At 39.3% G+C, this 12815-nt stretch overlaps 1 protein-coding gene across 2 annotated transcripts; it reads right to left on the minus strand.

Moving 5' to 3' along the window:
- Positions 1 to 7758: 7758 nt before the first annotated feature.
- COMMD8 (COMM domain containing 8) lies at positions 7759 to 12802 on the minus strand. Of its 2 annotated transcripts, XM_066185703.1 has the most exons (5): positions 12695 to 12802; positions 12037 to 12192; positions 10901 to 11053; positions 9316 to 9471; positions 7759 to 8231 (listed from the first exon to the last, which is right to left on the minus strand). In XM_066185703.1, exons 1-5 carry the CDS (start codon positions 12737 to 12739, stop codon positions 8211 to 8213), a joined length of 531 nt encoding a protein of 176 aa, XP_066041800.1. In that variant the 5' UTR covers positions 12740 to 12802; the 3' UTR covers positions 7759 to 8210. The 2 variants fall into 2 exon arrangements, with proteins under 2 accessions (XP_066041800.1, XP_066041799.1); XM_066185702.1 differs by lacking the exon at positions 7759 to 8231 and having other exon boundaries at positions 9283 to 9471.
- Positions 12803 to 12815: the final 13 nt, after the last annotated feature.

The following is a 12815-nucleotide window of genomic DNA, read 5'->3' on the forward strand; positions in this document are numbered from 1 at the left end:
TTCCTAACAGCACTAACACTATATTGCCTAACATAGCATTTTATTGAAACTATTATCAGTTAATCCTTTTTCATATTGCAAGTGTTTCATACTTTTGAGAGTCAAGATATACAAACCAACAGAGTCTGTGTAGGTACTGAGGTGGTATTACCAATGGAAGCTGGCACAGAAAGAAACATTTGTCAGGATACAAACAAAAAGTGATGGGGAAAACTTCTCCACTACCTCCTCATTGCCTGGCAGTAAGGTCAGCTGCTGGCATTATTGCCACCTGACATTGAAATCTCTTTAATCAAAATACAGTAATAAGTTAAACCCTCCTGCATGTTATGGTTTGTCACATTGTGCAAGACCTGAACCTTCTCACAGACCAGAGCCTGCTACCCCTTCACTTTGTTAGTGCAGCAGGCTTCTGCAGAATGAGGTAGAATCATAGAATCACCAAACAAGAAAGGGAATAGGTTTAATTTACTCACTACAAAAATTATAAGGCTGCAAACCAGGCATTTGACTTTGCTAATCTAAGGGAGTCTTTCAAACTATCCATTTTTCTGTGGGCACCAAAGTCCCAGCCTCGTCCCATGTCCAGTGGAGCACAATGGTGGTCTCCTCAGATATCTTCTCTCTGCTGCTACAACCTTTAACCTCCAGTCTACTTAAGAGTTGCACAATTTTACAAGATTAATCAGCCACTAAGTACAACTTGAGGTGATTCGGGACAAATATTAATTTAGACAAATGGCTCTTCTGAATAGGCTAGGTATGCATATCCCCTCCCTGAAACAACTCCAAACAATTTTTAAACAAGAATCCCACATGGGATAGTTTGATTAAGTTTTTAATCATAGTTAAGCAATGTTTATATCAAGAATATTTCAGTGGAAACTAACAATATTATTTTGGTATTGTAAAATAAAGATTACAGATAACATAAGGAAGTCTTGCAAACTGAACTTCCCATAACAGCAAAAATAGCACCAGGAGGGAGACAGCAGTAGGACCATATGTGCTGTCCATTGAAAACACATATCCCATTAAATAGTTTTGAATTCTTTGAACTGGCATGAGACTTTACAGAGTAAGTCCATAAGCCGTTGAATTTGTCTGCTTTGTGATTATACACAAAAATTAAGTCAAAGAAAGTAATTCAAAGAAAGTAATGCATTCTGCAGATTTGTAGTGTAAAATACAACAACCATCAGGTTTTGTTTTGCATTACCTGATTTCCCAAAGATATTCACAGACAGACCTCAGGTAAGTAACTAAGTCCAGCTGATCCAGTGGTGAAGAGATATTACACTCTCCTTACAGCTGCAGTGAACGTTTTAGAAGAGTCAGCATCCAACCTGACATCAAAAAAAGACTTCAGATTAAAAAAAAAAAAAAATCTTTTGTTTTTGATTACCAGGGCAAAGATTAGTTTTACTGGTCTTCGGCTTTTTTTTTTTTTTTTAATAGGCCCCTAACATCTGCATACACATATTTTTCTAGTGGTTTCATAGTTCTGGCTTAGTTTATAGGTACATGAACTACAAGCAGTTACATTGTACAGTTCCAAGCAGAAAAAAACAATAAAATGTACGGAGCAGAGTAAAAGCCATTAAAAAAACAAAAGCAGAGCACATGCAAAACTCCTTAAGAACAGAATGTTCCAAAATAGGAGGATCTACCCTTCTGCCCCAGGACACGTTGAACACATGTTGCCTATCCAAACCCCAGCCCCGCAGTCCATTTTGAGCAGCACACAGCAAGGCCTGTCTGCATCAAGAGCTGGAAGCCACGACCTTTAGTCAGGAAACAGCTGCCAGCCCTTGGTGCAAAGTTTGGCAGCAGGGCCAAAAGCTAGCTGCTGATAACCCCACCACACACAGAGGCAAGAGCCACTAACTGTAGGTACAACTACTTCTAGAGAAAAAAGCAGAAGAAAACATTCCTCACCTGAGAGCAATAGCTTGGCAGCAAGAAAAAGCCAGTGGTTATTAGAGGCATGAGGCAAAATGAGCCTGCTTATGGGTTACCCAAGTACATTGCCATCCGGAGCTAAAAATTATGGACCACAAAAAACCCACAATCTCTTCCCATCAATAGGTTGGACTAATTTGGCTGGCTTTATACAATAAAGGTGAATAATGCTGTAATGCTAAGTTCCCTTACAGTTGTTCTTCAGTAGTGTCCCTGCCCTGAGGAACCAGACCTTCAAAATCAGCATAGATAAGGTCCTATTGCTAATTAGGTTTTAGCTAAACTCCCATGCAGTTTTTGCAGCTGTCATACAATTTCTACTGGAAATTGTTTCTGGCTTGGTTTCCTGAGGCGTCGAGTTTCTACTGTCCCTGAGTATGGATATTTGTGTACCTACCTGGGAGTCTCCCAACAATATTTGAATCCGTTGATAATTTCAACCAAAAGCTAAAAGAGCAGTAAGGATCTGAGATACTACATTCCTACAAGTTTCAACAAAGCAGCTAGCTTAGCAGAGGACAAAGCTCCCATTAATCCACCCCTCTTCTCTGGCAGGAAAGAGCTTGATAAACTCCAGCCTTATTAGACACAAAAAACCAGTCTTTTCAGTGACACAGGAATATTTTTGACATTACATTGCTTTATGCTACCACTGAACAGCACAGAGGTTGCTATTTCAGAATATCTGCTGGTTCGCGTCTTCCATCCTTACAGGAAATGTTCCTTCCCTTTGTACTGCAACTGGAGGATTTCCTGACATAAATCATGAGGAAAGTCACTCAGGGCCTGAGGGCCATGTTCCACCAGCTGTTTCCCATCACCAAGGAGCCTGTTCTCATGAATTCTCACATACAGAGGATGCATTGCTAACATGTCCTTGGGAGTATTAGTAAAAGAAAAGGCTGGATTATATCTGTAATGTAAAAAGGTACTTTAAAAATGGTTCCTTTATTACAAAGCATGACCTCCCCACATCTGTGACAGTACATTTCTTCCTACCTCCATGGGCAACCAACCACCGTGCAGCCCAAGGAAGGCAGGAGATCACACAAGAATAATGAACTGCAGCACGTAATAATGCCAAAATGTATATGCACACGGTGAAAGAATTAAGTGACAAATCAAAAATCTGGCATTTCTTAAAAGAAGGCGACTTTGGTCTACTTACTGCCTTGGAGTGCAGAGTTCATTCCAATTATGTTTTGTGCTCCTTGACATGTGGATTTCTCATGTATTTTGTAAGTAATCTTGAGTGTCCCAGAATTATAAAAGCATCACTTCTTGTGTCATGCTGGTGCCAATCTAAGAAATGGCCTGGTACTCACTCTTTTACACTTCCCCCCCCCCCCCCCCCCCCCCCCCCAAATCCAGTTGCATTTGAGTATCAATACCAAGGAGGAAATAAAATAATTACATAGCAGCAGAAGCACATCATATTGCTAGAGATCATCTCTGACCAATTTTTTTAAACTCATCCCTGGCTCTCTGTACCTGCACAGTCTCATGCAAAAGCATAAAATCAATCCCACTGCCAAAAATGTAATAAAGATGGTTTCCTTTAGCAGACCATACATTTTGGTGAGAACATCAGCCATCTCAGTCCCATCTGTGAACTTAGCAGTTTCCTTGTTCCCATCTCTGAAGTATCATTTGCTGTTTTGATCTAGCTGACAATATATTACCTGACTTTTTTTTAGATTTTCAGAGGAAACTTTGAATGTTGTATACCGTAGCTAACATTTCTGAAACAAAGCTGGCAAATCATCATTCCAAGAAAGAGCTGAATGAGACTTTGGCATAGGTATTGGGTTTTACAAAGGAAGTTAAGAGCATTTACAATTATTCTCATTAGATGATCCGACACTGCTGCAGCTCCCATTTAAAACAATATCAACAGAAATATGGCAGATCTGAAACCTCTGCCTTCCCCCCTCCCCCTCCCCCAAAAAAGATTACTGTAGCCATCCAAAAAAATTATTTAATCTATATGATGCTAGGAATGGTTCCCCTCAGAGAGTCCATCACCAAAGCAGTCCCTGTGGACCTCTAGCAGCTCCTAATTAGAAAAATCCCCACACCTTCCGGTGCCTTTCATTACTCTATTAGCAAAAATAGCTGAGTAACCCAATAAGCTTAATAGCCAGAGCCTTCTCTATGTAGTACTCTCCACATAGGCCTGCAAAAGTCCAAAGAATGGATCTTTGTGATATTTGCCTCCTTTTTTAGGTTTTGGTAGGAGTCATTTGGTCTTTCTGGAGAAGCCCTGAAACAGGTATAAACAAAATTTTACAGAGGAAAGAGTGCATACCACCAAATGTAATTAAGGTTGATTTAAAGAAATAAAAGATAATTATGGACTATCTTGATGCACTTATGAAAATATTCTTTAGTACTACGAGGGTAAAAAACGCTGACACTGCATTATAAATATTAATTCACAAATCAAAATGATAGCAAAATATGCATACTTCAGGGTAGGATTTTACTGGTTCTTAAAACCACCTTTCAGAAGAAAGCATAATTATATCTCAACATGTTTCCCATCAGAGAGCCTTGCTTCAGAACTCAGAAATGTTCTACAGTCTTATTTAGATCTTTTAAAAACACAGCTTCTTGGCATATATAATTGCTTTGTTGCAAAAACAGATTTATAACAATAGTCAATTCCATACTGACAGTTTGCTGTTCAGATGCAGTTCTGGTTCCCTTTAGCATACCAAGATCAAAGATGACATGGTTGATATAAAAAAAAAAAAGATTTTCCTGAAATCAAGGGAAGATTTCCGTGAAACAGAGAAAAGTGCAAAGAATGCCAGTGGAGAGCAAGTAACATTATTTTTATAACTTGCTTTTATATTTTGTATCAAGATGCACTGGTTTTCTGATTCAAATTGCAGGTCTGTTTATGCAATGTGAATTTCTGTAGGTGCTTTTTACGTGGTGAAATTAAAACCTCCTACAGTGTGTCTGTTATATTGTAGGCACTGATTTTATTAGCTTTTGGTTCAAAAAGCCTCCCATGCAAAGTTTTGTTTCTGGTGTAAATTACGTACTCCAGAGGTCTCTCCTTAGTACCTGCAAAACCAGAGACATTTCTTGAACATATTTATGATGGTTAGTTGGGAGGGTTTTGCCCATACCACTGCAGGACCCAGAAGTGAACTGCTCTGCCAGGTAAAGACTGGGAGAATAGGAACCCATGTTCTTGGATTGGGCCAAAGGGGCAGCATCTCCTGGGAACAATATTTACCAGTTAGTGTGGTGGGATGTGCAAACTCCACAGCTATTCCACATGCTGTAGCCAGTTAATTAGAATGAGCTCACACATGAAAGAATGCAGGAAAATACAGATATAGGCAAATAAAGCAGGTAAGAAAGGACAAGAGTCAGTTCTTTAATGCTAATGAGGTCTCTTTAAACTCTCACACCTTTGGCCTAATTGTTAGTCACAGGCACAAGTTTCTTTGTGAGTGGGGCTCCTCACACTATAATCTCTCCTCAGCTTTTGTTTCCGGTGCAGTTTTATTTAACTCTGCTCCCATCATACAGTTTCTCCAGCGGCTGTGACACACATGGCAGAGCTTCCCACTTTGTGAAAACCTCTGTGTGGAAATACAATGCCAACATCTTTACCCATCCTGCTGTTCCTCAGGATGCCAGGAGGGAGCATGGCTGGGTACACTTGACAGACCACGAGCTAGTTTCAGATGCTTCTGTCCTGTGTAGGTTTTTCCTGTTTGCTACCTGCTCATGTCTGCCTGCATTCAGCGAAGTGTAGCTGAAGATGACCCCAGTGTAAGGGGGCTTGTGAAAGCTCTAGCTTTTTGCATTAATCTGGCCTGGTACAGTCTTCACAAATGCCTTCTCTGTCGCAACAGGAGACCTTGCTTGTTACAGAAGTACCTAATTCTCTGAGCAAAGACAGAAAAAAAAAAAATCTGACAGACTGTACAAAGAGCAAGCTCTCTTCTCCGTTCTTTTTGGTCCTTTTCCTTGCCATCTGCTAGAGGCCATTATGTGCCTTACATTTCTCTGTAGAGATGTAAGGTCAAGATGCACGTTTCTAATGCAATGCCGTGTTTTAGCTGCTAGTTCTCAACTGCTCATGAACTGGTGCTCCTGTGCCCCCTAGCCACTCACACAGTATTGTTATGCCCTCTATTAGAAACATAATTTTGATGGTCATATTAAAAAATACTCAGATTTTCAATAAAGTCTAACACCTATAAAAAAGGCCTCTCATTGCATGTTTATTTCTGTCAACAATAGTAGTATCAAAATCCTGTCTTCTTGTCAAAGCAAAAAAGCATTAAAAATATTTTTCAGCCTTTTCTGTTCAATGCTGCACTAAAGGACAGACAAATATAGGATGATACATACCCCAGACGGAACACCACCACACATCCTTAATTAGAAATCAAATATTACATAAGTTGCTAGAGAATTTAAAATGAAGCTATAGACAACATAAATATACCTATAAATAAAATAAATGGATTTGGTAAATTTATTCCTTACCCTCACAATTCTAAAAACAGCATCCTCCTAACACACTACTGGACAACCTGCAGTACCTCTTTCCAGATTTTTAACAAAATTAAACAATTATCAATTCCAACCTGATTTTTAGCTTGAATTTTGTACCATTTCTGCAATGCCTTTAGCTGCTATTTGATCCATTATGAAATTTGTTGCTTATGGAAATTCAAGACTATGATCGAGCTGTATCTGTTAGAGGTTACACTTCTTTCACTGTAAGATACATCTTCCACTTTTTCATCTTTACAACTCTTTACCCACTTCTCCACACTTTTTTTCTTCAATTGCTGACACTGAATATGTATAGCTGATTAAATGTATCAGTACCAAATAACACAGAAACAATGTATTTAGGTTTCCTATCCATTAAAACCATTAAAATCCTTCTTGTAGAAGCCTTTCTACAAGAGCTTCTTTGTCCTCATTTTCTGTGACCAGTACTCCAAAGTCCATTATTTTATACTAGTGTAATTAACTTTGCATATATGAAAACCTATGGCAAAACAAAATACAGTGGAATAAACTCAAGACCCTCATTTTGAAACTATGAAGAAAGTTATCAGTAATTTTCCTTATTATTTATACAAAATTTGCCTAAGACAAGCACACAATGAGAATCACGCATTGGTATTTATGTAAGCATTAGAGATAATTTGCTCTTCATGTATAGAAAAAGGGTCTAATAAATAGTAGAAACTGTAAGATTTTTGGCTTACCCTTCCCTAGTGTTAGGGCTTTTAACTTTTGTTACATACTACAATCGAAACTCCATCTGGTTGCAGAAAAGTTTAGAGTAGAATTTACCAATTATCTCCTGTAATAACTAAGCTAGGAGATCTTTCTTTCTCATAGTCTGCATAGGTCAGCTCCTCTCCAGTACTGCATCTCCTTCTGAAAACATTAATATTTTTAATTGAAAAGCTATTAACTAAGGTACAAAAACTAAGTGAAAAACTCCAGCTTTACTCTGAATAAAGCTGCAGTGATTTTTCTACAACTTCTGAGCGCTGGACAGGGTGCCTAGAGAGACTGTGGTGCTCAATGACTGGGAAATATTCAAGACATCTGGAGACAGCCCTGTGCAGCCTGCTCTAGGCTACCCTGTTTGAGCAATGAAGCTGGACAAGATAACCTCCAAAGCTCACATCCAACCTCAACTATTCAGTCGTTCTACACTGGTTTTGTTTGTAAAGGTGATTTTCCCCAGCATCTAAAAAGACTTAGTGATTCATAAATCAAAAAAATAACCTTCAACAATTCTTCACTCAAAGTCAGGTGTTTATTTACCATATTTACAAGTATAAATACATTAATGCTACAAATACTCTCTCATGTTGTTTATGAGCATGGCACTTAAGATAACATACAATGCAAGTAAGATGCCTTAGTTTTACCAGGAACCTGTGTAGTCACTGCCAAAGTTTTACCAAAACAAATATGGCACACGTTGTAAGTGATTATCTTCAAATGTCTATAAATCTTTAGTCCTAAAAGGAACTGTACATGAGATTTACCTATTTCTGGTCAAATAGATACAAGAATTTATTATTTTTATGGAAGGATTGGTAGTTCATTTGGTCACAAGGTGTAACAGTCTTCTGACATCAGTATTTTACAGCACCAAAAACTTTTCACTTTGCAGTAAACATATTTTTTCCCCAAATCATTAGGGAAGCCATCACCAGCAGATACTGTTGATCTGAATTCCATCATTTCAGTTGTAAGACAACCTTCAAAAAGGAGAGAAGGAATGAGATTAAAGTTAGTTAAGACCAAAACTTAAGCAGCCTATGAAAAGAAGCCTTTTGCTTTGTGTTTCAGTATAATATGGAACTGAATAAGCATTTCTTTCCTTTAGACAGCACACCATTCCTCTCCTAACTCTCTTTTACAATCTCACACAACCATCACTTAAAATAACTTTCTTTACTGTTTACTGCACTCAAACCATTCTTCAGCTGCCTGTAATCAAAAAGTAGAATAGCAAGTCCAGGTCCAGTGAGATTCTTTCTGCACAAAGCAGAGCCAAGGGACCAATTCTGAAGTGAATTCCTCCTCGTGTGCCCACAGAACTAGGTATGGAGATGACCACATCCCACAGCTTCCACACAGACCCTCAAGCAGAACAAAGGGCATGTGAACACTGGAAGACTCCTTGCTCACATACTATTTTTATTTGATTTTGCAGGGAAGAAAATCTGCACAGAAGCAAGCTGTGAAAGCTCTTCAGGGCTGTAATTTCATGCAAACACCATTTTCTTCAAATCCTCATTTTGCTTAGCCTTTTCTGTTAGGAAACCCTTTTTCTGAGACCCTTCAGTGTCTCATAAGCCTTATGGTTTCACTTGAAATTCTCTCCTTGGGTTACTATACTGTAACCTTTTTAACTTTCTTCCTGATTTACTATGCCATGGAAATTAAAGGACCTAATACGAACCAAGTAACTCTCCCACACACTGATATTTTGTGAGGCTGAGGGAAATGTGGGAGTTCTCGCCATTCTTTCAGCATAGGATAGGGGTAATCATATTAAAACAAATTATACTTAGTCTAGATATTAGGAAGAAATTTTTTATAATGTGGTGAAACACTGGACACAGATGCCCCACCCCTGGAAACATTCAAGGTCAGGTTGGACAGGGCTCTGAGCAACCTGATCTAGTCAACAATGTCCCTGCTCATTGCAGGCAGCTTAGACTAGACAACTTTACAGATCCTTTTCAACCCAGACTATTCTATGATTCTCTGAATTCTGCTTAAAATAACTCAGTACAGAACAAATCAGGAACAAAAGATTACATCAGTAAAAGTTACCTTATTAGCAGCTTCCAGTGCATTTATTAGGTTCTGCAACTCTTCCTTATTCATCTCTATAGAAATTGGCTTAATTTCACCATTTTCTCTCACATTCAAATCAAGATTGAGGAGTGGCATTTGCAGCATGGAGATCTTATCACTGGAGAGAGCAAGCTACGCAGATTGACACAACAACAATAAACTGTAAGGTGGAGCCATTAAATTTTGAGTCTTTCAGGATAACACATCTCTATTTTATACTGAAGTTCATCATACCACAACAAACATCAGCATGACAAAATTAACTTCAAACAAGTAATCTCTGCTGTTTTCAGGGTTTTTTCCTCCATTACTGGGATTTTTGTTTGTTTGTTAATACCAACAATATATTGAATAAAGACCCCATCTTAACAGACTTGTTATATACACTTGTCAATACCAATTTGTTAAAATTCTGGGCTGTCACATTTTGGTATTCTAAGTCAAAATGAAGAATACATTTGATCATAGCTCTTGATCATGAATTACGTAGATTCTCAAATCACCATATTCAAATAAGTCTTCTAATCAACACGAAGGGTCTTACAGAATGGGCTTGGTGGGAGAAAGAGGAGACCTTTATGCATTTTTAAACACTCCGCAGCTGATCAAACACATTGTCAGATATCCTATTAGACAAACACTGATGCAGCTTACTTGCCAATTGTGCTTTCTTTTCTACTGACCACAATACTCACTCCAGCTCAGATAAGGCTTTTAAAATGCATTAAAATCAAAGACAAGTTGACAGTACCATAGGTTAGTATTGTACACACCTCTCTTATTTATTTAGAGAACAGAAGGGTAGGGTTCAATCATGGCAAGCAAACAAAAAAACATAACCAGCTCAAGAGGGAAAAAAAGTGGTTTTAAGAAAAATAATAGTTCAGACATGTACCAAAAAATTGTATCACAAAACAAACTCAAAAAATTCCCTAGAAGAAAAAATTTAAAAGAAGCCACAAACAAAAAAGAAGAGTTCACATAAGTCCATATTTTTGTCAGCAGTAAATGCAAGAGATCAAGCCCAGCAACAGTTCATCTAAAGTACATTATGATGCCACATCTGCTCTTGCAAAAGCTTGTCTGTTTTGGGCATTGTTCTTTTATTTCCAAAGCTGTTTGCTGCAGAAATTACTGAGCACTGTTGTAAACATGGAAAACTATTTAACAGCTCTACAAATCTGTTTAACAGCTCTCACAGTCTAACCAAAAATATAAGCAGTATAAGTAATGGTTTTAAGTCTCTGATCGAGCTTAATTTAAACAAATTATCTTCATAACCTCAAACCACCATCCTAATTTAGGCAACACAGTTATCACTGGTTTACTACCAAAATAGGAAGTCTAATAACAGACGATTTCAAACTAATTATTAAATGTCCATTGCAAAAACATTTCTGGCAAGTCTTTGATGTGGTTTTGCATCAGTCATTAATGTGCTTTTGCAATGCCTATAAAAATGGAACCACTCTGCAGAGGGAGCAGGCAGACTGGGACTGTATCAAGTTATTTCTCTGTTGTAGAACATTTCTTTCAAACGACATTAAGGCAACACTCTCACCTTCAACTGCCAGTCAAAATCTTGCAGCTGGGCAGAAGAGATTGCATGTACACTTTCTACTAGGGCGTTCCTGATTTCTTCCTTTCTACCTTTCAGACATTTTGTGATTGCTTCTTGGAGGTCTGAATTTAATTCAATTATCTGCTGAGCAGCCTACAAAAATAAAAATAAAACCCGTGATTACTTGCACTATGAACCACAGAAATAACATGTACCACCTGCAATAACTAATGTATCTAAGCTGATAGCTGCCCTTTGTGGCTGCTCTCTGTCTTTGAGAGTTAAGAGTCAGTGTTTACCACAGCAAGATACAGAGAAAAAAAATAACCATTTAAATTAAAAGACACTAGAGAAAAGAGGCTTTATCAGCCTTCTTACATGCCACCCCAAAATCAAAACAACGTTACACCTCCAAATAACGCAGGTTTAGGTCTGCAAGCTTCTCGGCATCAGGGCAGAGGCTAAACACATCAGCTCAGCTGAAAAAGAAATGCTGATGTAGGGAGGTCCCCAAGGCTACACAGGTGTCTTTCTCTGACCCAGCTGCTAGCAGGTGGTCAAAATACAAGCAATATGCAAGAGATGAGAATTAATATTTCTAATAATAGAACAAGATTTTGCAAAGTTCATACCTATAGGAATGCCCTGAATTACAGTCCCTGAATTACAGTTCCTGGACCACATGGTCCTCCATTCAGAGTTAGATTTTTTACAAAACTTATTTATATACAGTCAATATTTCACACCACTTCAGTGCAGTAGTAATGAACAAGGAAAACCAAACAAGAAAGTGAATTGGTGTTATTGCTAATGAGCAGTATTATATAAACAGATTTAACACGGTGGTACTCTAAATACTAATTTACGTGATTAAACCAGTATTTTAACAAGTATCCTGCGATATCAGAAAAAATATTCAAAAATCAGCATATGTTTCACTTTTGTTGTAGAAGTCTTGGCAGTTTATCTCTAAATGCTGCTTACCTTCTACCTATTTAGGCTGAATCCACTACCATTCAAATCCTACACTATAAAAATAATTCAGGATTAAACAAGCTACAAAACTAAGCAGTCATGATCTCTCAAAGTCAAGATCTTTCATGCTCAGTTATGATCTCCTCAAGTCAGGCCCTTACCTCTTCATCAGACATATTTTTGCCAACTGCAGTTTTGAAATACGTCATAGTTCCTTCTAAAACCTCCATCCATTCTGACAAGCTCCAAACGTTGCCATAGTCCTGGTATCGAGGATACGCACGGCCACAGATGCCATCAACTATCTTATGAAGGAACTGAAAACATGTGATACACAATTTAAAATTCTTTCACGGTTAATCTATACCCGATAAGAGACTGACCAAGCAATTCAGTTATCAACCCTCCCTCCACTGGGAACTGCCTCAATGCTCCCAGTCTGCAGGCTCCCTGAATATGACCTGTCTTCCCTTCTCCCCTTGAGGGCAGCTCACGAGGTCTGGCCGCAGAAATCACAACGTGATTCAGATTCACCCTGGACTTACGCGCCGACTGAACAGCTCTGGGCACAACTACAGTCCTCAGTCACCAAAGGGCGCCTCAGTCACCCGTGCCCCGGGATTGCCAGGCTTCACAGCACAACCCAAACTGCTGACTTCCAAGCCCCTAGGCTTTTCTAGTCTCCCACAGCGCCGTCCTCTGGCATTGCGGCCTGGCGGGAGAGACGGCCCCGCGCCGCCGGCGGGCCCTGCCTCCCTCACAGGTACCGGAGGGCGCACCCCGGCCCGTCCTCCCCGCCCGGGGCCGCGGGGAGCCCACCTCCAGCGCCCGTCCCGGCGGGAGCTTCTCCAGCGGCGCCGCCATCTCCGGCCGGGCCCGGCAGCCACGTGACCATCCCGTCGGTCACGTGACCACCTCGGCCGCCACGTGACCGGCCGCC

This window comes from Chamaea fasciata, unplaced genomic scaffold (genome assembly GCF_029207755.1).
Source record: "Chamaea fasciata isolate MVZ Bird 193981 ecotype frontalis unplaced genomic scaffold, bChaFas1.0.hap1 SCAF_6, whole genome shotgun sequence".
Classification (NCBI taxonomy): domain Eukaryota; kingdom Metazoa; phylum Chordata; class Aves; order Passeriformes; family Sylviidae; genus Chamaea; species Chamaea fasciata.